This window comes from Salvelinus namaycush, unplaced genomic scaffold (assembly GCF_016432855.1).
Source record: "Salvelinus namaycush isolate Seneca unplaced genomic scaffold, SaNama_1.0 Scaffold409, whole genome shotgun sequence".
NCBI classification, from domain to species: Eukaryota; Metazoa; Chordata; class Actinopteri; order Salmoniformes; family Salmonidae; genus Salvelinus; species Salvelinus namaycush.
The window spans coordinates 162,445-188,546 of record NW_024061097.1 but is presented as its reverse complement, the minus strand read 5'-3'; the positions used below and the strand labels follow the sequence as shown (position 1 = coordinate 188,546).

Here is a 26,102-nt window from a genome sequence, read left to right as displayed (position 1 = left end):
TTCCTAGAATAAGGAGAATCAACCCAGATTGAAGAGATTGAAGCAAGATAATAAACCATGTCTGTGTCTCAAATGCCAAACTATTCCCAACGTAGTGCACTACTTTTAACCAGGGCCCTATTGAACCCTATTCCCTACATAGTGCACTACTTTTAACCAGGGCCCTATTGAACCCTATTCCCTCCGTAGTGCACTACTTTTAACCAGGGCCCTATTGAACCCTATTCCCTACGTAGTGCACTACTTTTGACCAGGGCCTATTAAGGTGCCATCAGAGAATCACCCAGATTGAAGCCAGATTATACTCCAGGTTAGCTACTGTAACATTACTGTGTGACTCAGAAGTGATGACTCCATCACATTTGAAGCGTGGGTTTTCCATTTCCTTTCCCCTCAAGTTATACAAATCTATCTATCTCTGTTCCCCCTATTATTTAACTTATTTTCTCCTCTTTTCAGGGGCCTTAACGACAATACCAGCCACATAGTGTGTGTGACGGGGCCTGGAGGTATTTGCACAGGCAGGCAGATCTCCAGTTGGTTGTCTCGACCGACAGACAGACAGACACTCAACGGGAAAGAGGTCTTGCTAAACCTCAATCCTAGTTCAATAAAGGTTAAATAAGACACTCACCACAGTGAAGACCTTGCCTTCCTGGGCTGTGGGGATGAGCACCATCTGAGGCTGGAGAGTAGAGTGAAGGTAGAAGCCCTGGGCCACCACCGTGCTGCCTCCACTATTGGGGACACAGAGATAGTATCCATGAATAATGATACAATGGGATCTCTATGGGGTAAAACGGCTGTTGGTTATTAGACACTAGCTGCCTGTAAGAGCAATGCATAAAGATGCATTGTGATTTTAACGGGGAAACCGGCTGTCCTGGCCATAAACGTTATCCGCCACTAGCGCCCCATGTCATCACCTCCCTCATGCTACTTCCAGTCATAAAGCCTAGTGCTAATGTGTCCCTCTTCGCCCACTTATCCTCTGTGAATATCTTTCACACTTTCTCTTCTCCTTTATACACTCCACACACTGCTTCCTGTTATTTCTGCCTGTGACTTGTCTGTTTTCATAATCTCCCCCCTGCTCTCCATAATTTCTTCTCTGACACCTGTATCCTATACAGTATGGAACCTCTTCCTATGGATAATAACGGTTAATCTCTTTCCCTGCCTTCCTCATGTGGTGTGGAAGTTAGAATTCATCACCATTTACAGACTAACTAACTGACTGACTGACTGGCTGACGGACTGGCTGACTGACTCATAAAAAGTACCTGATTTAGGATTGTTTGGGCTGGATGGAGGGGATGAGAGGGTTAAGGTTAGTATTGGGGTAGTATTGGATAGGGGAACAGACCTGATAAAGGATCGTGTGGGATGGATGGAGGAGATGAGAGGGTCTTCGTTGTAGGTGAAGAGTACAGGAGCCTCCCGGACCACAGAGTCCACCCTCATATACACCGCCTGGCGGGATGGGGCCGACTGGGGAGGGGTCCTGCACATCAGCATAGTACCTGATACTCTGGAGAAAGAGACAGAATACACATCAGCATATTGGAGAACACACACACATCAACACAATTCATCACATATAGATAATGTCCACATCAGCTCTAGACTCGACGCTAATGTTAACCTCAAAACCCAGACCTATTAAACCCAGTGTACAGTATATTGTACATATACACACTAGCATTTTTACTCGAAGCAAAAACATTAGGGCCTCACCTGAGGATTTCACAGGTGGCGTTTCCCACAGTGACCTGTCTGGTGTTTCCGCTGTCTAAGAAAGAGCCTCTGATGGTGAGCATGGTTCCTCCTAACTTAGGACCAAACACAGGGAAGATCTCTCTGATCACTGGGTTCTAGAGGGAGAGAGGAAGGGAGATGAATTACTTCAAACCCAACAACCACAACAACAACCACAACCACAACAACCACAACTACAACCACAACAACAGCCACAACAACAACCACAACAACAACCACAACTACAACCACAACAACAACCACAACAACAACCACAACAACAACCACAACTACAACCACAACAACAACCACAACAACAACCACAACAACAACCACAACTACAACCACAACTACAACCACAACAACAACCACAACAACCACAACTACAGCCACAACAACAACCACAACAACAACCACAACTACAGCCACAACAACAACCACAACTACAACCACAACAACAACCACAACAACAACCACAACTACAACCACAACAACAACCACAACAACAACCACAACAACAACCACAACTACAGCCACAACAACAACCACAACTACAACCACAACAACAACCACAACTACAACCACAACAACAACCACAACTACAACCACAACAACAACCACAACTACAGTTTGTTTGCAAATCAGTCAGTTAAAAATTCTCTAGGATAGGGGGCAGCATTGTCATGTTTGGATGAAAAGCATACCCAAATTCAACTGCCAGCTACTCATCCCCAGAAGATAAGATATGCATATTGTTAGTAGATTTGGATAGAAAACACTCTGAAGTTTCTAAAACTGTTTGAATCATGTCTGTGAGTATAACAGAACTTACTTAGCAGGTGAAACCCCGAGGACAAACCATTCAGATTTCTTTCTCTTTTCAATGAATTTTCATTGGGAATACAGATTTCTAATTGACCTTCTTGCAGTTCCTACCGCTTCCACTGGATGTCAACAGTCTTTAGAAATTAGTTGAGGGTTTTTCCTTTGTGTAATGAAGAAGTACTGCCATTTTGAATCAGGGTCACTTGAGGTGTACTGTTAGATAGAGGCGCGTGACCAGAAAGCATGCTACAGATTGTTTTAATCCTGTATTGAACACAGATCATCCTGTATTCAATTTTATCGATTATTTACGTAAAAAAATACCTAAAGTTGTATTACAAAAGTAGTTTGAAATGTTTTGGCAAAGTTTGCAGGTAACTTTTGAGATATTTTGTAGTCATGTTTCACGAGTTGGAACCGGTGTTTTTCTGGATCAAACGCGCCAAATAAATGGACATTTTGGATATATATCGACGGAATTAATCGAACAAAAGGACCATTTGTGATGTTTATGGGACATATTGGAGTGCCAACAACAGAAGCTCGTCAAAGGTAAGGCATGAATTATATTTTTATTTCTGTGTTTTGTGTCGCGCCTGCAGGGTTGAAATATGCGTATCTCTCTTTGTTTACAATGGTGCTAACTCAGATAATAGCATCGTTTGCTTTCGCCGAAAAGCCTATTTGAATTCTGACATGTTGGCTGGATTCACAACCAGTGTAGCTTTAATTTGGTATCTTTCATGTGTGATTTAATGAAAGTTTGACTTTTATAATAATTTATTTGAATATGGCGCTCTGCATTTTCTCTGGCTTTTGGCCAAGTGAGACAGTAACGTCCCGCCTAAACTCAGATTTTTGGATATAAATATGAACTTTACCGAACAAAACATACATGTATTGTGTAACATGAAGTCCTATGAATGTCATCTGATGAAGATCATCAAAGGTTAGTGATTAATTTTATCTCTATTTCTGCTTTTTGTTACTCCTCTCTTTGGCTGGAAAAATGGCTGTGTTTTTCTGTGGCTATGTACTGACCTAACATAATCGTTTGGTGTGCTTTCGCCGTAAATCCTTTTTGAAATCAGACATGTTGGCTGGATTCACAACAAGTGTAGCTTTAATTTGGTGTCTTTCATGTGTGATTTCATGAAAGTTGGATTTTTATAGTAATTTATTTGAATTTGGCGCTCTGCATTTTTACTGGCTTTTGGCCAAGTGGGACGTTAGCGTCCCACATATCCCAGAGAAGTTAATAACCCCTTACTGCAGTGGGCTGAATCAGGGTCACACACAGTGATACTTGGTAGTCTTAAATAAATCTACTTTGAAACAAAAATATACACCTCACACACATGGTTATGGGCTTAAAAAAAAGAAGACACCTGTACCATGTCAGATATAGAGTTGAAATGTATTCAATTTTGAGTTTGTGTCCCAATATTATACTTTATATACAATAGGGCTATTTCAGCCACACCCGTTGCTGACAGGTGTATAACATCGAGCACACAGCCATGCAATCTCCATAGACAAACATTGGCAGTAGAATGGCCTTACTCAAGGGTTCAGTGACTTTCAATGTGGCTCCGTCTGCCCGGTCAACTGTAAGTGCTGTTATTGTGAAGTGGAAACGTCTAGGAGCAACAACGGCTCAGCCGCGACGTGGTAGGCCACACAAGCTCACAGGACAGCCGAGTGCTGAATCGTGTAGCGTGTAAAAATCGTCTGTCCTCAGTTGCAACACTCACTACCAAGTTCCAAACTGCCTCTGGAAGCAATGTCAGCACAATAACTGTTTGTCAGGAGCTTTATGAAATGGGTTTCCATGGACGAGCAGCCGCACACAAGCCTAAGATCACCACGTGCAATTAGGGCTGGGCGATATGGGAAAAATATCGTATCACGCTATAAAAAAAAAATGGATGGTATGACGGTATTTTATGTTTTTGAATAATAAAAGTACGTGACCCTAGAGTGGCTACACATACATTCCAAGTAATTTCAATGGGTCTTTCTCCAATCTGGCTGTATACTGTTCAACTACAACCCAAAATAATTTCTACATTTCCTGCACTCATTGGAGATAATTTCAACACTGCCACGTAGAGCTGCACGATATGGGCAAACAATCTAGGACTTATTTTTTATCAAATATTGCAATTGCGATTTGGCCTAGCGATTTAGAGCAAAACATTTGGGTGAACTGTTGGAATCATGGAAATATAATGATTATTCTAATTCTATAGTTAGAATTTAATAGTGGGCACTTTGAATACAGTATTGTTTGACATGACAACGAATGAAAATGCCAGGGAGAAGTTATTGTGACAGGGTAGGAACCAAAGTGTTGATAAGTGTTTCCTAGGTGACCCTCTAACCTTTGGCTTCATTTAATGTTTTCTCTTAGCTACTTAATTCTTGCTTTGTGTATTCCTCATTAATTTAAACGCTACTGTGGCACAAACAACATGCTGATTTAGGTCTACACCATCACTGGTATTATCAGGCTGTATAGCTAATTATGTTTGCTCTGACTCAGTACATTTATTAGCTAGCTAGTGATTAGCATTAGCTATTAGCAATCAGCATTAGAAATTAGCGTTAGCGGCGAACAAGATTTAGGCCCAACTTGCTAAGAAAATACAAAATAGCTGTTTGCAGATGTAATAAACATAAACTAATTGTGTAATCATAGAATGCTTGTGGATTTATATTAAGAAGCAAAGTGAAAACAGCATCGTTGTCATCAACATTGTTGCATGTGCTGCATTGACCATGCAGACTGAACACAAGTGTTTCCTGGTCGAGGAACAACAAATTGAGTGACAGGGTGCGGGGCTAGGTATGTGTGGAAAGCGGCATGGAGAGAGAGCGGGGGAGAGCTGACTCAAGTAGCGAAGTAAACTACAAAAATGGACGTTACACACAGCGTATCCCATTTAACAAACCAAACATTCAAATACCGTTATAAAAGGTAAAGTAAAAACCCAAACCGGTCCGTGCATCAATACCGGTATATCATAAAATACCGTATACTGCCAAGCCCTATGCGCAATGCCAAGCGTCAGCTGGAGTGTTATAAAGCTCGCCGCCAAACATGTTCTCTGGCGTGATCATGTTTCACCATCTGGCAGTCCGACGGGCAAATCTGGGTTTGGCGGATGCCAGGAGAACACCAAGTTTGATGGAGGAGGAATAATGGTCTGGGGCTGTTTTTCATGGTTCGGGCTAGGCCCCTTAGTTCCAGTGAAGGGAAATCTTAACGCTACAGAGTACAATGACATTCTAGACGATGCTGTGCTTCCAACTGTGTGGCAACAGTTTGGGGAAGGCCCTTTCCTGTTTCAGCATGACAATGCCCCCGTGCACAAAGCTAGGTCCATATTGAAATGGTTTGTCGAGATCGGTGACTGGCCTGCACAGAGTCCTGACCTCAACCCCTTTGGGATGAATTGGAACGCCGACATCGAGCCAGGCCTAATCGCTCAACATCAGTGCCCGAACTCACTAATGCTCTTGTGGCTGAATGGAAGTAAATCCCCTCAGCAATGTTCCAACGTCTAGTGGAAAGTCTTCCCAGAAGAGTGGAGACTGTTATAGCAGCAAAGGGGGGTTCTCCTGAGTGGTGCAGTGGTCTAAGGCACTGCATCACATTTGCTAGCTGTGCCACTAGAGATCTTGGTTCGAGTCCAGACACAATTGGTTCGAGTCCAGACACAATTGGCCCAGCGTTGTCTGGGTTAGGGGAGGATTTGGCCGGCAGGGATGTCCTTGTCCCATCGCTCTCTAGCGACTCCTGTGGTGGGCCGGGCGCATGCACGCTGACACGGTCGCCAGGTGTACGGTGTTTCCTCCATCACATTGGTGTGGCTTGCTTCGTGTCAAGAAGCAGTGCGGCTTGGTTGGGTTGTGTTTCGGAGGATGCATGGCTCTCGACCTTCTCCTCTTCCGTGTCCGTACGGGAGTTGCAGCGATGAGACAAGACTGTCACTACCAATTGGATACCACAAAGTTGGGGGGAAAAACGTGTAAAAGTTTAAAAAATATATTATAATAATAATAAATTGCAGCAAAGGGCAATTTGGTAATTTGACTGCAGGAAAAGCCTACTGTACATCAATCTGTCCAACCATCTGACATACTGTACCTACAGTGTCTATGATATTGTTCACCAACTGAGGTTGGAGAGATACAGAAGGAGAATCAAAGCCTGCACACATTGTAGCTCTCCAGGACCAGGGTTAAGACTACTGTCACTGAGTTCATATTGTGATTGTGAGTGGAGACAGTATTTAGTGCTTACCACGAAGGTGAAGCCCTGTTGTTGGGCCATCTCCTTTCCACTGTGAACCTTCACCACATTGCTAGCCTGAGACGAGTTCACAGGAGACACTGGAGCACACACCAACCTACACACACACACACAAACACACACGGACACACAGAGAGACGTGCACACACACAAACACACACAATTCAACAAAAAAATATTTATCCCACAAAAGAGGACCAAGAAGGCTAAAAAGAAAACTTGTATGCTCACTCTGGCTGGAGTAAGCAAGAGTTTAACCTAATTTGACGATATCGCTACTACGCAGCAATAAAACACAATGAAGCCATCTTTCAGGGGGGTGTTTTTCAATCTTCTATACAATGAGTTGACTATGACATGGGGGATGTTTGGGGCACAAGGGTCTTTGAGTTAAACGCTGCTATCTGGCATGGCCTCTTGGACTAGGAAGAGTGAAATTCTGTACGCAGCCATTCTCCCACTAATGTAACACTTATTGAAGTCATGAGCAGAATGCGAGTCAGGAATGCTGGAACGCCTTGGCGCTTGGAGTTCTCATTCCATGGCGCCCTTTCCTTAACATTCTTCATTCAACTGTTTAACCCTCTAACCCTTATCCTAACACATGAACATACAGTACTCCCATCCATCCATGCACGCACGCGCACACACACACACACACACACACACACACACACACACACACACACACACACACACACACACACACACACACACACACACACACACACACACACACACACACACACACACACACACACACACACACACACTCATGCATGTGCACACACACAAATCCTCCCTGTGCGTCCTCTCTCACCTGTAACTGTTGCTCTCTCGTTTCAGAAGTTTACATGGTGCTCCGGCCAGGTTCAGGCTGATGAGCGTATGGTCAAACCTCTCTGTCTTGTTGAAGCCAAAGTTCCTCCCACACACCGTCACCTTGGTGTCTCCTCCCAGGGGGCCATTGGCTGGGGAGATCTACCCAAAAAGAACAACAACACTCAAGCAACCTTCAAACAACACAGAAAGAGAAAACCCTGTCTAGATCCAGGTGCTGGTATTAAAAAACAAGTGTAAAAAACTGACACTAGAAAAGACAGGCAACCAGGCAAACAAACTTCAAACTATCCTTCAAACAACAATAGAGGAAGGAGTCTCTTACAAACTCTCCAGTAAAAGCATGACTGGCGTTTTCACAGCCAAACCCTGCTGAGTCTTTGCCATGTACCCAGGTTACTGGTGGGAGCTTTGTACTTGTCAAAAGGGTATATGACACATTCAATAAGACATATCCTCAGATGACACTAGTCACTGTCTGCTTGTCTTTGTCCATGTAGACACTGTCACAGTATGGACTGTCACAATAAAGACCATAACAACAATTCCAGTGTTCTTGTAACAGTATAACTTTAAACCGTCCCCTCGCCCCGACACGGGCGCGAACCAGGGACCCTCTGCACACATCAACAACTGACACCCACGAAGCGTCGTTACCCATCGCTCCACAAAAGCCGCGGCCCTTGCAGAGCAAGGTGCAACCCTACTTCTAGGTTTCAGAGCAAGTGACGTAACTGATTGAAATGCTACTAGCGCGTACCCGCTAACTAGCTAGCCATTTCACATCCGTTACATTCTCACGGAATGGACTGTCACAATAAAGAACAAAACAACAACAATTCCAGTGTTCTCACAGTATGGACTGTCACAATAAAGAACAAAACAACAACAATTCCAGTGTTCTCACAGTATGGACTGTCACAATAAAGAACAAAACAACAACAATTCCAGTGTTCTCACAGTATGGACTGTCACAATAAAGACCATAACAACAATTCCAGTGTTCTCACAGTATGGACTGTCACAATAAAGAACAAAACAACAACAATTCCAGTGTTCTCACAGTATGGACTGTCACAATAAAGACCAAAACAACAACAATTCCAGTGTTCTCACAGTATGGACTGTCACAATAAAGACCAAAACAACAACAATTCCAGTGTTCTCACAGTATGGACTGTCACAATAAAGACCAAAACAACAACAATTCCAGTGTTCTCACAGTATGGACTGTCACAATAAAGACCAAAACAACAACAATTCCAGTGTTCTCACAGTATGGACTGTCACAATAAAGAACAAAACAACAACAATTCCAGTGTTCTCACAGTATGGACTGTCACAATAAAGACCAAAACAACAACAATTCCAGTGTTCTCACAGTATGGACTGTCACAATAAAGACCAAAACAACAACAATTCCAGTGTTCTCACAGTATGGACTGTCACAATAAAGACCAAAACAACAACAATTCCAGTGTTCTCACAGTATGGACTGTCACAATAAAGAACAAAACAACAACAGTTCCAGTGTTCTCACAGTATGGACTGTCACAATAAAGACCAAAACAACAACAATTCCAGTGTTCTCACAGTATGGACTGTCACAATAAAGAACAAAACAACAACAATTCCAGTGTTCTCACAGTATGGACTGTCACAATAAAGACCAAAACAACAACAATTCCAGTGTTCTCACAGTATGGACTGTCACAATAAAGACCAAAACAACAACAATTCCAGTGTTCTCACAGTATGGACTGTCACAATAAAGACCAAAACAACAACAATTCCAGTGTTCTCACAGTATGGACTGTCACAATAAAGAACAAAACAACAACAATTCCAGTGTTCTCACAGTATAGACTGTCACAATAAAGACCAAAACAACAGTTCCAGTGTTCTCACAGTATGGACTGTCACAATGAAGACCAAAACAACAACAATTCCAGTGTTCTCACAGTATAGACTGTCACAATAAAGACCAAAACAACAGTTCCAGTGTTCTCACAGTATGGACTGTAACAATAAAGACCATAACAACAATTCCAGTGTTCTCACAGTATGGACTGTCACAATAAAAACCATAACAACAGTTCCAGTGTTCTCACAGTATGGACTGTCACAATAAAGACCATAACAACAGTTCCAGTGTTCTCACTGAATGGACTGTAACAATAAAAACCATAACAACAGTTCCAGTGTTCTCACTGAATGGACTGTAACAATAATAACCATAACAACAGTTCCAGTGTTCTCACTGAATGGACTGTAACAATAATAACCATAACAACAGTTCCAGTGTTCTCACTGAATGGACTGTAACAATAAAAACCATAACAACAATTCCAGTGTTCTCACTGAATGGACTGTAACAATAAAAACCATAACAACAGTTCCAGTGTTCTCACAGTATGGACTGTCACAATAAAGACCAAAACAACAACAGTTCCAGTGTTCTCACAGTATGGACTGTCACAATAAAGACCAAAACAACAACAGTTCCAGTGTTCTCACAGTATGGACTGTCACAATAAAGACCATAACAACAGTTCCAGTGTTCTCACAGTATGGACTGTCACAATAAAGAACAAAACAACAACAATTCCAGTGTTCTCACAGTATGGACTGTCACAATGAAGACCAAAACAACAACAATTCCAGTGTTCTCACAGTATGGACTGTCACAATGAAGACCAAAACAACAACAATTCCAGTGTTCTCACAGTATGGACTGTAACAATAAAGACCATAACAACAATTCCAGTGTTCTCACTGAATGGACTGTAACAATAATAACCATAACAACAGTTCCAGTGTTCTCACTGAATGGACTGTAACAATAATAACCATAACAACAGTTCCAGTGTTCTCACAGTATGGACTGTCACAATAAAGACCAGAACAACAACAGTCCAAGTGTTTTGGTCAGAAGGTAGGACATCAAGGTGTGGGGTAATACCATTAGGAAATGTTGTGTTTATGGACAATAAAGCTTTTTGAACTTGAACTGGCTAGTTACCATGGTGATGATGGGAGGGCAGGAGTCCTGGGTCCAGAGGGAGGTTGGGTGACACTGGGCCAACCTGGTGCAACGGCCTTCACACCAGCCACATCCCATAAACCCCGGCGCCAGCAGGCAGGAACTACACGTCCACTGCTGCTCACAGCCAGGACCAATCAGAGGCACCTTGGTGATCTGGGGGCACACAGGACAACCAATCAGAATACAGACACAACACACCGCTAAACAGGTTTGATTCCAAGTTTGATTCCAGCATTGATCACATAACTAACTGTAAGTCACTTTGGATAAAAGTATTTGCTAAATAAACCACATACTGTGATGTACCTCTGTCATACATGGTGGGTTTTTCTCTCTGATCAATAGGCATACGGGAAAACATTCACTTTGAACTGTTGGCTGGGCATTTGTAGGACATTGACGTCAAGCTCTCAGGACATTGTTTCCAATCATCTGTTGGCTCTGGTCCATGTTGAACACTGTGTCTCAGTGCCAGGCGGCTGTTGTTTCCATCATACCAGTAATGTGAAGAATGCCTGAGTTCTGATTATAATACAGTGTGTGTGTGTCTTTGAGTGTGTCATTATACACTACGTGTCTTAGTGTTAGTGTGTGTGTCTCCATAGAGTATGTACATGCATGTGTGTGTGTGTGTGTGTGAGAGAGTCTGCTCTCTATTCACCTTATTTCCTGTCACCAACAATAGGGAGCCATCCTGGCTGCGCTGTGGAGAGCCAGTGTGGCCCTGTGGGAACAGGAGTGCCACCTCGGGGGAAACACAGCGTGAGGGGTCCAGGCGGAAGTCCACGTGGGGCGTGCTGCGTTTGGAACGGGAAACGACCACCTGGGGAAGACAGAGGCCAGGCCAGGTCAGTAAAACACAAAGTTACACCACCTAATGTGAAAAACAGCCCTGTCTACCGGAGATGCCACACGTACCTCACGTTATTAATAATAGGTCAATGTAATGATGTAGAAATGCACTGTGGGGTACTGTACTTGGCATGGTATTTGAATTCACTGTTTCTTTGTTGTGGTTGCTGGTGTTTTCAGTCAACGTGAACTGGGCATGGGGATTTGATAGGACTCTTTAGTGCTGAGCAAATCTGCTGTTGTTTCTTCTAATATATGCTGTACAAGATTGAAGGTTGCAATAGAATAGAACGGGGACAGAAAGGGGTAACGTCATGGAATCTTGTGGTGTTGACCAGGGTATCTTGTGATGTTGACCAGGGTAACTTGTGGTGTTGACCAGAGTATCTTATGGTGTTGACCGGGGTTAATTGTGGTGTTGATCGGGGTATTTTGTGGTGTTGACCAGGGTATATTGTGGTGTTGACCAGGGTCTCTTGTGGTGTTGACCAGGGTATATTGTGGTGTTGACCAGGGTATCTGTGGTGTTGACCAGGGTTAATTGTGGTGTTGACCAGGGTATATTGTGGTGTTGACCAGGGTATCTGTGGTGTTGACCAGGGTTAATTGTGGTGTTGACCAGGGTATATTGTGGTGTTGACCAGGGTATATTGTGGTGTTGACCAGGGTTAATTGTGGTGTTGACCAGGGTATATTGTGGTGTTGACCAGGGTATATTGTGGTGTTGACCAGGATATATTGTGGTGTTGACCAGGGTATATTGTGGTTTGACCAGGGTATATTGTGGTGTTGACCAGGGTATATTGTGGTGTTGACCAGGGTATATTGTGGTGTTGACCCGGGTATCTTGTCGTTACAGAGAAGGAGCTAATAACACAGTAACACTGAATTACATTTGACTTCACATGTAAAGTAACGCCTCTATTGGGCACAGCTGAAAATGAGAGCTTTTGGGAGTTTTTTTCCATTGGCATTGTATGGGCCCATTGGGCCACTCCTGCTACTGTGTGCAGGGTAATAACTAATGCTGCTCTATTGAGGGTGAGATGACAGATTGGGTGGAGGTGGAGGTGGAGGGAGCTACAGGGAGACAGAGGGACAAAAGACATCGCCTGCAGGCAGAGAGAACAGCACAAGAGCACTGTATACCTGGACATGTCAGGAGGTGTTTCAGACGTCTTACTAATCTACACACACAGTCAGGCAGGCAGGCAGGCAGGCACACACGCAGGCAGACAGGCAGGCAGGCACACACGCAGGCAGACAGGCAGGCAGGCACACACGCAGGCAGGCAGGCAGGCAGGCACACACGCAGGCAGACAGGCAGGCAGGCAGGCAGGCACACACGCAGGCAGCCAGGCAGGCAGGCACACACGCAGGCAGACAGGCAGGCAGGCAGGCACACACGCAGCAGGCAGGCAGGCACACACGCAGGCAGACAGGCAGGCAGGCACACAGGCAGCCAGGCAGGCAGGCACACACGCAGGCAGACAGGCAGGCAGGCAGGCACACACGCAGGCAGCCAGGCAGGCAGGCACACACGCAGGCAGACAGGCAGGCAGGCACACAGGCAGCCAGGCAGGCAGGCAGGCACACATAGATGCATACACACACACACACTCCTACACACAGATACAGTGTAGTGTACACCTGGAGTAACATTCATCATGTGTGATTAGGCTGCAATTACAGGCTTGGAGCTCAGAACCAGTTGGGTTGGGGTGAAACATAACAGTAACAGTGGGCTGTAATGGAGTGTGGTTATGTCCTGGTTGACTAAGGAATGCTCTGGTTACATCATCTACTTTATCACTCCCCTCTCCATCTATCCCCCCTTTCTCTTTATTGACTGGCCCTTAGCCAGGTGTGTGACTGCAAAGTGTTGCTTGCTTGAGTGCAGGTAAGCTTCCTGCAGTGTTTAGGCACTGTTTAAATAAAGTTGAACAAATGTCATATCAATGAATGACACGTCTCCGGTCTCAGGGACCGCTATTTTTCTGAAGGGGCAACTCTGTCCTCAGTGGCCTGTAACAGTGGGGATAATGTGTATGTGTTGCTTTCCACTGGGGACGTCCCCCATATAACAGTCCTAGTCTCTCTCTCTCCAGAGATGATAGTGGTGTGAATTACAGCTTATTGTATTAGCCAGAGGAAGTAAGCCTATAAACACAACCACTGTGTTATTCCCACAGTGATACTGAACCACAGACTTCCTGAGCCAGAATGAGAGACCTCGGGGACAGACTACAGTGCACTCTCTCTTTCTCTCTGTCACCTTCCCTCTCTCTTTCTCTCTGTCACCTTCCCTCTCTCTTTCTCTCTTTCACCTTCCCTCTCTCTTTCTCTCTGTCACCTTCCCTCTCTCTTTCTCTCTGTCACCTTCCCTCTCTCTTTCTCTCTCTCCCTCGGTGCTAAGAGCATTTTTCTCTGGGAACAAAGGGTAAACAGAAAGAAAGGCAGTTGACAGAAGTCTTTCCTAGGATTCTAATAAGCTAGAAGCAATCTTTCAACCTCTATTCCTCCCTATTTTTTCCCCTTTGCCTTTTTCTCCATCTTTCCCCCTTTATCTCTCCTTCCCTCCCTTCACTTCTCCATGCCTCCTCTTGCTCTCTTCCTCCCTGCCTCTCTCTCTTCCTCCATCTCTCTCTCTCTCTCTCCCTCCATGAGGCCCTCTGCACCCTTCTCTCAGGACAGCTGTTCTCCCGCTCTCTCCTTCCCAGAGCCATGTCCTGAGACAATGAGGTTAGAAATTTCACCAACAACAAAAAAAGAGAGAAAAAAACATGCCAACAGCTGCGGGCACTCTGCAGAAAGAGAGAGAGAGAACGTGTCATCGAAGCTCGGCGCTCACCATTAACGGGCCGTTCGGCTCATAACCCTGCTTCCCGCGCAGCTGTCGCCGCCTTTTCCCCCGTTCTCGTCGTTCTTCCATAACTTTTTTGAACACCGTTTTTGGACCGTATTTATAAAACACCATCAGGGGGAGTTTTAGAGACCAGAAGGGTTCATTTAAAGGAACATGCAAGACAGAACACTCCAAAAGCTCTTATCAGTGGTGTTCCACTTCTTATTTGTATTTTACCCCCCAATTTCGTGGTATCCAATTGGTAGTCCCCTACGGACTCGGGAAAGGTGAAGGTCGAGAGCCATGCGTCCTCTGAAACACGACCCTGCCAAGCCGCACTAATTCTTGACACACTGCACGCTTAACCCGGAAGCCAGCCGCACCAATGTGTTGGAGGAAACACCATCCAACTGACGACCAAAGTCAGCTTGCAGGTGGCCCGGCCCACCACAAGGAGTCACTAGAGCACGATGAGACAAGGAAATCCTGGCCGGCCAAACCATCCCCTAACCCAGACAACGCTTTGCCAATTGTGCGCCGCCTCATGGGTCTCCCGGTCACTGCCGGCTGTGACGCAGCCTGGGATCGAACCCGGGGCTGTAGTGCCTTAGACCGCTGCGCCACTCGGGAGGCCCTTGGTGTTCCACTTCTATCTGACCTGACTGAACCTAGCCTGATCCCAGATATTTTCGGGCTGTGTTGCCAACTTCTATGGTCATTGTCACGGCCAATGCATTGTGCATGTAAACAGGGTGGATGTTGGTTGATCTGGGACTAGGATACACTGAAACACTGAGTTCATCCCGTCTATAGGAGACAGAGAGACAGCTGCTGAGAGAGGAGCAGGTCTGCAGGTCTACTGACAGACAGACACAAACACACACGACATGGGAAAGTGAAATCCACCGTTGGCTGTACATGTCATTGATAGGCAAAACCAGCCATGTTGTGTTTGCTCAGATGGTAGAACTCGGTGGAATGCAGCAGCAGGGTTTGTGGAAGCATGGAGAGGCAAGGTTGGGGGTCATGTGTTGAGCAAACAGGAAGGAAGCCCCCCCCTCCAACTTGCCTCTGTACTGGTTGCCACCTGTGTCTCAGCATGCTGTGTCCCCAAAATGGCTGGTTTTACTGGTCACGTACCAACATCCTGCCCCATTTACATGCACAATGAGAAAGGGAAACAGTGCAGCCTGGCAACCGCACTGACAGGCAGCGGAGATTATGTTGTGCAGGTTTCTGTAGGGCTTCAGTGTACACTCAGGAGTAAGGGCCACAGCGGTGGATACGGTTGTTAGGTTAGGTAACCAGGTTAAACGCTCAATACCTTGCTGTTCATGCATCTTCAGCCCAAACCATTTTGAACAAATGAATATCACCCAGTAATAGTCGACCCCTTCTCCAGGCCCCCAGTGTCTCCAGGGCCCAGATAAAATACATAACCCTTCATAAGGGCGTTTTAAGGGGTCATTCATGCTATAAATGCATTATAAAGCTTATTTTCTTAAAGTATTACAGTATCACCCTTGGTGTCCCCGACCTGTATGAGGCGTCCATCTGTGGTGCCCAGGCTGGCCACGGTCTGTTCCTGGGCGGTTGCCACGGCAATGGAGGTGAGCAGGACTTTGCTGAACTGACCGCTGAAGTAGTCCAGTCTGGTCATTGGGGTGGTCACTTCCAGACGGTATCCCTCCCCGTGCTTCCCACAGCCAAACGAGTCGTCTGAGGAACTCTGGGTGGAGAGGAAGACAGGTAACATACAGTAGAAGATACACCACATGTATCACATTAATGTTACATGAAAGACGTCATATACATCCACACTGTTTTTAACGTCTCAACTGATAAAACAGCCATTATCCTATGAGCTACAGTACATGCCCTCCTGCCCCTGCCAGATGTGGGTAACCGGGAAGGGAGAGGAAGAGGGATGGAGAGAGGGGCAGAGCTGGGCTTGCTATGCCCCCTCATCTGCTCTTTCATCAGACCCTGCTTGTAACTGAGAGCTCAGTTGTGACCCACTGTGGCTGGCACAGTGTGTGTGTTTAGGAGATCATCACGCATGGCAGGAACTCATGGGAAACACAACGAAATGCGTGCTGGTGCGGCTGCCATGACGTTACACACTTGCACTGTTCTCTCTCTCCTTTTCTCTTTCTCTCTCCCTCTTTGTCTCCCTCTCTCTATCTCACCCAACAGACATACAAGACTTCTTCACACAGACCTATTTTTCACAAACTTTACGTGGGTTTGTTCAACTGCACACTGTTTGGCACAGGCAGCCCTATGCATGTTGTCACTTGACCACTCTCTCTAAAAATCCCACTTTGAACACCAACTACCTCTAGAAGTTACCTAAGTCATTATCATTAAACCATTATTCTGACCCTCTGAAGAATCATCAGAGGTCACCAGCCATTGAAGCTGACAACGTTCCCCAGGCCCCGGATGGTCAAGCTCTCAAGGCTCCTACCATTACACACCCCGGCCCCCCCAGTCGGCCATCAATAATTAACAAAACCCGAGGCTGGCACGTGGGGGGCCGTGACTAAACAGGCAGGGCCAGCTACAGAGATTAAGGTGCTGGGTACAGACTACAGAGAGCTGAGTAAAGAGAGAGAGGGAGAGAGGGAGAGAGGGAGAGAGGGAGAGGGAGAGGGAGTAGTTCATACAATGATGTAGGTCCAGGGGATAAGGTCTTTCAAATTCTCTTAAAACCCATCAGATCACTCTACAGTTTGTTGCTCCAACCCAACCACACTGACTGATGGCAGCTGTGTATCAGGGATGGACAGCTAATTAACTAACCAGAACCACCAAAAGAGACACTCTCTCTACATCAAGTGCTGCATGTAAGGACTATGTCACTAACATTTCTCAGGCAAATCTCAAATGAGAGCTTAGAAGCTGAGGAGAACAATTGGAAAGTAATAAATCAAGAAAGCAGCTTTTCTTCAGCAGCCATTACAAAGTAGAGTAGACCATTACAGGCTAGCTCAGCTCCAAGGTGAAAAGAGAGTCCTGGCTGTTAGTCAAACAAACTGTAGTAGTATAAACTGTAGTAGACGTATAAACTGTATTAGTATAAACTGTATTAGTATAAACTGTAGTAGTATAAACTGTAGTAGTAGTATAAACTGTAGTAGTATAAACTGTAGTAGTAGTATAAACTATTGTATTAGTATAAACTGTAGTAGTATAAACTGTAGTAGACGTATAAACTGTTGTATTAGTATAAACTGTAGTAGTATAAACTGTAGTAGTAGTATAAACTGTAGAAGTATAAACTGTAGTAGTAGTATAAACTGTAGAAGTATAAACTGTAGTAGTAGTATAAACTGTAGAAGTATAAACTGTAGTAGTATAAACTGTAGTAGACGTATAAACTGTAGTAGTATAAACTGTAGTAGACGTATAAACTGTTGTATTAGTATAAACTGTAGTAGTATAAACTGTAGTAGTAGTATAAACTGTAGAAGTATAAACTGTAGTAGTATAAACTGTAGTAGAAGTATAAACTGTAGAAGTATAAACTGTAGTAGTATAAACTGTAGTAGTATAACCTGTTGTAGAAGTATAAACTGTAGTAGTAGTATAAACTGTAGTAATAGTATAAACTGTAGAAGTATAAACTGTAGTAGTATAAACTGTAGTAGACGTATAAACTGTAGTGGTATAAACTGTTGTAGAAGTATAAACTGTAGTAATATAAACTGTAGTAGAAGTATAAACTGTAGTAGTAGTATAAACTGTAGTAGTAGTAGTAGTAGTATAAACTGTAGTAGTATAAACTGTAGTAGAAGTATAAACTGTAGTAGAAGTATAAACTGTAGTAGTAGTATAAACTGTAGTAGTAGTAGTAGTAGTATAAACTGTAGTAGAAGTATAAACTGTAGTAGTATAAACTGTAGTAGAAGTATAAACTGTAGTAGTAGTATAAACGGCAGTAGTAGTAGTAGTATAAACTGTAGTAGTAGTATAAACTGTAGTAGTATAAACTGTAGTAGTATAAACTATAGTAGTATAAACTGTAGCAGTAGTATAAACTGTAGAAGTAGTATAAACTGTAGTAGTAGAAGTATAAACTGTAATAGTAGTATAAACTGTAGAAGTAGTATAAACTGTAGTAGTAGTAGTATAAACTGTAGTAGTACACTGTATCTATCAGAAGCCAAACCAGGTTGGATAGGCTATAACTAGAGCCAAGGCTATAGCAAGTGTAGACTAGATAGAGACATAACTGCAAAAAGAAATCCATGGATAAAAACCAACAAGCCTCAACCAACAAGCCTCAAAATATCTGGATGTACGTAGTGCCAAAAGCCACAGCTGTACTGCAGAGAGCCAGCGGTGCTGAGCTGTCAGGCTGGAGTTGATTCATTCTATAACAACCTCATCATTCATAAGAGGAGAAATAATATCTGATGTGATCCAGGACAGATAGATCAGGACTGACGTCTGAATAGGGAGAGAGAGGACTGAATACTTAGAGTGAAAAAAGGTCAGGTGGGTGATATAGAGTGTGTGTGTGGGACAGATGATGTGTGTGTGTGTGTGTGTGTACATACTTCTTCACAGAAATCCCAGGGCAGCAACATTGATCCATCATAACTCCCGCTGTCCGCACGTCTAGATACTGGCCTTACGCAAGGAGACCACATGAGAGTACAAGGGAACCGGTCCAAAGTCTGGGCCCTCTCTCTCTCTTACTAGTCCCTGAGATTGAGACGTCATCGAGCCAGGACACCATGGAGATTACCACATAACCGCTCCAAAAACAAGTCCAGGGACAATTATTTTGATAGCAAACAAACAGGGTCCTATGGAGTGTTTGTAAAAGCAACTCTGACCAATAGCAGGGATAGAAGAAGAAAGAGCCAGGGTTCTGGAACATTCCATGGAACTCTGTGAAGGTGACGCTGAGGATCAAGATAACTAAATACTGGTGAGGTTGGACAGCGGAAGGGTGTTTTGACGAGGGTGTGTTTGAAGCCCCGTTGCTATTATCCAAGAGACCTAGGGCTTTGCTTTGACACGGAGCCAGCCAATCGCCTTGAAGACTATAGTCACCTTGTTGTCATGGCAATCGATTTCCTCAGTGAGGTAACACCTATGTTTTGGTTTCCTGCTGTCTTTTTCTTTCTGTCTTTCTTTCTCTATCTGATTCCAAGTCGTAGGTTACATTTCAAGGCAAACTTTCAAACTGCTTTCTGCTCTCCGACATCCATTCCCAAGTTTTATGAAGGTGTTTTTGTTCAGTAAAACAGGAGAAGGGGGGATATATGAGGGATACGTGAGACACCTTTTGCCCCACACTTAACCACCACCCATTGTCTGCAACACAACGGCCAGGCGATAGGGTTACTACGGTTACACCAGCTCTGTGTCGTATTGAGCTGCTCTGCAGAGCCTGACAGACCCTGGGAGTGTGTGTGTGTGTGTGTGTGTGTGTGTGTGTGTGTGTGTGTGTGTGTGTGTGTGTGTGTGTGTGTGTGTGTGTGTGTGTGTGTGTGTGTGTGTGTGTGTGTGTGTGTGTGTGTATGAGGCCTGCCAGAGTCAAGAGGGGTGTGTAAGAGGATCTGATAGAGAGGCCTAATGTCCTATTAAACTCTCACTCTGACCCTCAGGGCCAGGCCCCACTTACAGCGTTACAGCAGACACACTGGACAGAGCCTCCTCACAAACCCACTGAACTAGAGGCTCCTCACAAACCCATTGGACAGAGGCTCCTCACAAACCCACTGAAAAAAAGGCTCCTCACAAACCCACTGAACTAGAGGCCCCTCACAAACCCACTGGACAGAGGCTCCTCACAAACCCACTGAACTAGAGGCTCCTCACAACCCACTGAACTAGAGGCTCCTCACAAACCTACTGGACAGAGGCTCCTCACAAACCCACTGGACAGAGGCTCCTCAATAACCCACTGAACTAGAGGCTCCTCACAAACCCAGTAGACAGAGGCTCCTCACAAACCCACTGAACTAGAGGCTCCTCACAAACCCATTGGACAGAGGCTCCTCACAAACCCACTGAAAAAAAGGCTCCTCACAAACCCACTGAACTAGAGGCTCCTACAAACCCACTGGACAGAGGCTCCTCACAAACCCACTGGACAGAGGCTCCTCAATAACCCACTGAACTAGAGGCTCCTCACAAACCCACTAGACAGAGGCTACTCACAAACCCACTCAACTAGAGGCTCCTCACAAACCCACTAGACAGAGGTTCCTCACAAACCCACTGAACTAGAGCTCCTCACAAACCCACTGAATTAGAGGCTCCTCACAAACCAACTGAACTAGAGGCTCATCACAAACCCATTGGACAGAGGCTCCTCACAAACCCACTGAAAAAAAGGCTCCTCACAAACCCACTGAACTAGAGGCCCCTCACAAACCCACTGGACAGAGGCTCCTCACAAACCCACTGAACTAGAGGCTCCTCACAAACCAGCTAGACAGAGGCTCCTCACAAACCCACTGAACTAGAGGCTCCTCACAAACCCACTGGACAGAGGCTCCTCAATAACCCACTGAACTAGAGGCTCCTCACAAACCAGCTAGACAGAGGCTCCTCACAAACCCACTGAACTAGAGGCTCCTCACAAACCCATTGGACAGAGGCTCCTCACAAACCCACTGAAAAAAAGGCTCCTCACAAACCCACTGAACTAGAGGCTCCTACAAACCCACTGGACAGAGGCTCCTCACAAACTCACTGGACTAGAGGATCCTCACAAACCCACTGAACTAGAGGTTCCTCACAAACCCACTGGACAGAGGCTCCTCACAAACCCACTGGACCAGAGGCTCCTCACAAACCCACTGAACTAGAGGCTCCTCACAACCCACTGAACTAGAGGCTCCTCACAAACCTACTGGACAGAGGCTCCTCACAAACCCACTGGACAGAGGCTCCTCAATAACCCACTGAACTAGAGGCTCCTCACAAACCCACTAGACAGAGGCTACTCACAAACCCACTCAACTAGAGGATCCTCACAAACCTACTGGACAGAGGTTCCTCACAAACCCACTGAACTAGAGCTCCTCACAAACCCACTAGACAGAGGCTACTCACAAACCCACTCAACTAGAGGCTCCTCACAAACCCACTAGACAGAGGTTCCTCACAAACCCACTGAACTAGAGCTCCTCACAAACCCACTGAATTAGAGGCTCCTCACAAACCAACTGAACTAGAGGCTCATCACAAACCCATTGGACAGAGGCTCCTCACAAACCCACTGAAAAAAAGGCTCCTCACAAACCCACTGAACTAGAGGCCCCTCACAAACCCACTGGACAGAGGCTCCTCACAAACCCACTGAACTAGAGGCTCCTCACAAACCAGCTAGACAGAGGCTCCTCACAAACCCACTGAACTAGAGGCTCCTCACAAACCCACTGGACAGAGGCTCCTCAATAACCCACTGAACTAGAGGCTCCTCACAAACCAGCTAGACAGAGGCTCCTCACAAACCCACTGAACTAGAGGCTCCTCACAAACCCATTGGACAGAGGCTCCTCACAAACCCACTGAAAAAAAGGCTCCTCACAAACCCACTGAACTAGAGGCTCCTACAAACCCACTGGACAGAGGCTCCTCACAAACTCACTGGACTAGAGGATCCTCACAAACCCACTGAACTAGAGGTTCCTCACAAACCCACTGGACAGAGGCTCCTCACAAACCCACTGGACCAGAGGCTCCTCACAAACCCACTGAACTAGAGGCTCCTCACAACCCACTGAACTAGAGGCTCCTCACAAACCTACTGGACAGAGGCTCCTCACAAACCCACTGGACAGAGGCTCCTCAATAACCCACTGAACTAGAGGCTCCTCACAAACCCACTAGACAGAGGCTACTCACAAACCCACTCAACTAGAGGATCCTCACAAACCTACTGGACAGAGGTTCCTCACAAACCCACTGAACTAGAGCTCCTCACAAACCCACTAGACAGAGGCTACTCACAAACCCACTCAACTAGAGGCTCCTCACAAACCCACTAGACAGAGGTTCCTCACAAACCCACTGAACTAGAGCTCCTCACAAACCCACTGAATTAGAGGCTCCTCACAAACCAACTGAACTAGAGGCTCATCACAAACCCATTGGACAGAGGCTCCTCACAAACCCACTGAAAAAAAGGCTCCTCACAAACCCACTGAACTAGAGGCCCCTCACAAACCCACTGGACAGAGGCTCCTCACAAACCCACTGAACTAGAGGCTCCTCACAAACCAGCTAGACAGAGGCTCCTCACAAACCCACTGAACTAGAGGCTCCTCACAAACCCACTGGACAGAGGCTCCTCAATAACCCACTGAACTAGAGGCTCCTCACAAACCAGCTAGACAGAGGCTCCTCACAAACCCACTGAACTAGAGGCTCCTCACAAACCCATTGGACAGAGGCTCCTCACAAACCCACTGAAAAAAAGGCTCCTCACAAACCCACTGAACTAGAGGCTCCTACAAACCCACTGGACAGAGGCTCCTCACAAACTCACTGGACTAGAGGATCCTCACAAACCCACTGAACTAGAGGTTCCTCACAAACCCACTGGACAGAGGCTCCTCACAAACCCACTGGACCAGAGGCTCCTCACAAACCCACTGAACTAGAGGCTCCTCACAACCCACTGAACTAGAGGCTCCTCACAAACCTACTGGACAGAGGTTCCTCACAAACCCACTGAACTAGAGCTCCTCACAAACCCACTAGACAGAGGCTACTCACAAACCCACTCAACTAGAGGCTCCTCACAAACCCACTAGACAGAGGTTCCTCACAAACCCACTGAACTAGAGCTCCTCACAAACCCACTGAATTAGAGGCTCCTCACAAACCAACTGAACTAGAGGCTCATCACAAACCCATTGGACAGAGGCTCCTCACAAACCCACTGAAAAAAAGGCTCCTCACAAACCCACTGAACTAGAGGCCCCTCACAAACCCACTGGACAGAGGCTCCTCACAAACCCACTGAACTAGAGGCTCCTCACAAACCAGCTAGACAGAGGCTCCTCACAAACCCACTGAACTAGAGGCTCCTCACAAACCCACTGGACAGAGGCTCCTCAATAACCCACTGAACTAGAGGCTCCTCACAAACCAGCTAGACAGAGGCTCCTCACAAACCCACTGAACTAGAGGCTCCTCACAAACCCATTGGACAGAGGCTCCTCACAAACCCACTGAAAAAAAGGCTCCTCACAAACCCACTGAACTAGAGGCTCCTACAAACCCACTGGACAGAGGCTCCTCACAAACTCACTGGACTAGAGGATCCTCACAAACCCACTGAACTAGAGGTTCCTCACAAACCCACTGGACAGAGGCTCCTCACAAACCCACTGGACCAGAGGCTCCTCACAAACCCACTGAACTAGAGGCTCCTCACAACCCACTGAACTAGAGGCTCCTCACAAACCTACTGGACAGAGGCTCCTCACAAACCCACTGGACAGAGGCTCCTCAATAACCCACTGAACTAGAGGCTCCTCACAAACCCACTAGACAGAGGCTACTCACAAACCCACTCAACTAGAGGCTCCTCACAAACCTACTGGACAGAGGTTCCTCACAAACCCACTGAACTAGAGCTCCTCACAAACCCACTAGACAGAGGCTACTCACAAACCCACTCAACTAGAGGCTCCTCACAAACCCACTAGACAGAGGTTCCTCACAAACCCACTGAACTAGAGCTCCTCACAAACCCACTGAATTAGAGGCTCCTCACAAACCAACTGAACTAGAGGCTCATCACAAACCCATTGGACAGAGGCTCCTCACAAACCCACTGAAAAAAAGGCTCCTCACAAACCCACTGAACTAGAGGCCCCTCACAAACCCACTGGACAGAGGCTCCTCACAAACCCACTGAACTAGAGGCTCCTCACAAACCAGCTAGACAGAGGCTCCTCACAAACCCACTGAACTAGAGGCTCCTCACAAACCCACTGGACAGAGGCTCCTCAATAACCCACTGAACTAGAGGCTCCTCACAAACCAGCTAGACAGAGGCTCCTCACAAACCCATTGGACAGAGGCTCCTCACAAACCCACTGAAAAAAAGGCTCCTCACAAACCCACTGAACTAGAGGCTCCTACAAACCCACTGGACAGAGGCTCCTCACAAACTCACTGGACTAGAGGATCCTCACAAACCCACTGAACTAGAGGTTCCTCACAAACCCACTGGACAGAGGCTCCTCACAAACCCACTGGACCAGAGGCTCCTCACAAACCCACTGAACTAGAGGCTCCTCACAACCCACTGAACTAGAGGCTCCTCACAAACCTACTGGACAGAGGTTCCTCACAAACCCACTGAACTAGAGCTCCTCACAAACCCACTAGACAGAGGCTACTCACAAACCCACTCAACTAGAGGCTCCTCACAAACCCACTAGACAGAGGTTCCTCACAAACCCACTGAACTAGAGCTCCTCACAAACCCACTGAATTAGAGGCTCCTCACAAACCAACTGAACTAGAGGCTCATCACAAACCCATTGGACAGAGGCTCCTCACAAACCCACTGAAAAAAAGGCTCCTCACAAACCCACTGAACTAGAGGCCCCTCACAAACCCACTGGACAGAGGCTCCTCACAAACCCACTGAACTAGAGGCTCCTCACAAACCAGCTAGACAGAGGCTCCTCACAAACCCACTGAACTAGAGGCTCCTCACAAACCCACTGGACAGAGGCTCCTCAATAACCCACTGAACTAGAGGCTCCTCACAAACCAGCTAGACAGAGGCTCCTCACAAACCCACTGAACTAGAGGCTCCTCACAAACCCATTGGACAGAGGCTCCTCACAAACCCACTGAAAAAAAGGCTCCTCACAAACCCACTGAACTAGAGGCTCCTACAAACCCACTGGACAGAGGCTCCTCACAAACTCACTGGACTAGAGGATCCTCACAAACCCACTGAACTAGAGGTTCCTCACAAACCCACTGGACAGAGGCTCCTCACAAACCCACTGGACCAGAGGCTCCTCACAAACCCACTGAACTAGAGGCTCCTCACAACCCACTGAACTAGAGGCTCCTCACAAACCTACTGGACAGAGGCTCCTCACAAACCCACTGGACAGAGGCTCCTCAATAACCCACTGAACTAGAGGCTCCTCACAAACCCACTAGACAGAGGCTACTCACAAACCCACTCAACTAGAGGCTCCTCACAAACCTACTGGACAGAGGTTCCTCACAAACCCACTGAACTAGAGCTCCTCACAAACCCACTGAACTAGAGGCTCCTCACAAACCAACTGAACTAGAGGCTCATCACAAACACACTGAACTAGAAGCTCCTCACAAACACACTGGACAGAGCCTCCTCACAAACCCATTGGACAGAGCCTCCTCACAAACCCACTGGAAAGAGGCTCCTCACAAACCCACTGAACTAGAGGCCCCTCAAAAACCCACTGAAATAGAGCCTCCTCACAAACCCACTGGACAGAGCCTCCTCACAAACCCACTGAACTAAAGCCTCCTCCCAAACCACCTGAAATAGAGGCTACTCACAAACCCACTGAACTAGAGGCTCCTCACAAACCCACTGTACAGAGGCTACTCACAAACCCACT

General features: G+C 46.1%; 1 protein-coding gene across 1 annotated transcript in view; it reads right to left on the bottom strand.

The window, feature by feature from the left end:
• Positions 1-201: 201 nt before the first annotated feature.
• LOC120041135 (hepatocyte growth factor receptor-like) overlaps positions 202-26,102 on the bottom strand; it is a 57,452-nt gene continuing 31,551 nt past the window's right edge. Inside the window, exons 3-10 of the mRNA XM_038986082.1 lie at positions 16,022-16,213; positions 11,449-11,610; positions 10,764-10,940; positions 7,722-7,882; positions 6,893-6,998; positions 1,738-1,874; positions 1,367-1,531; positions 202-737 (exon numbers count right to left, since the gene is read on the bottom strand). Coding sequence (XP_038842010.1) covers positions 608-737; positions 1,367-1,531; positions 1,738-1,874; positions 6,893-6,998; positions 7,722-7,882; positions 10,764-10,940; positions 11,449-11,610; positions 16,022-16,213 — 1,230 coding nt within the window. The 3' untranslated portion in view covers positions 202-607. The remainder of the gene's footprint in view (positions 738-1,366; positions 1,532-1,737; positions 1,875-6,892; positions 6,999-7,721; positions 7,883-10,763; positions 10,941-11,448; positions 11,611-16,021; positions 16,214-26,102) is intronic.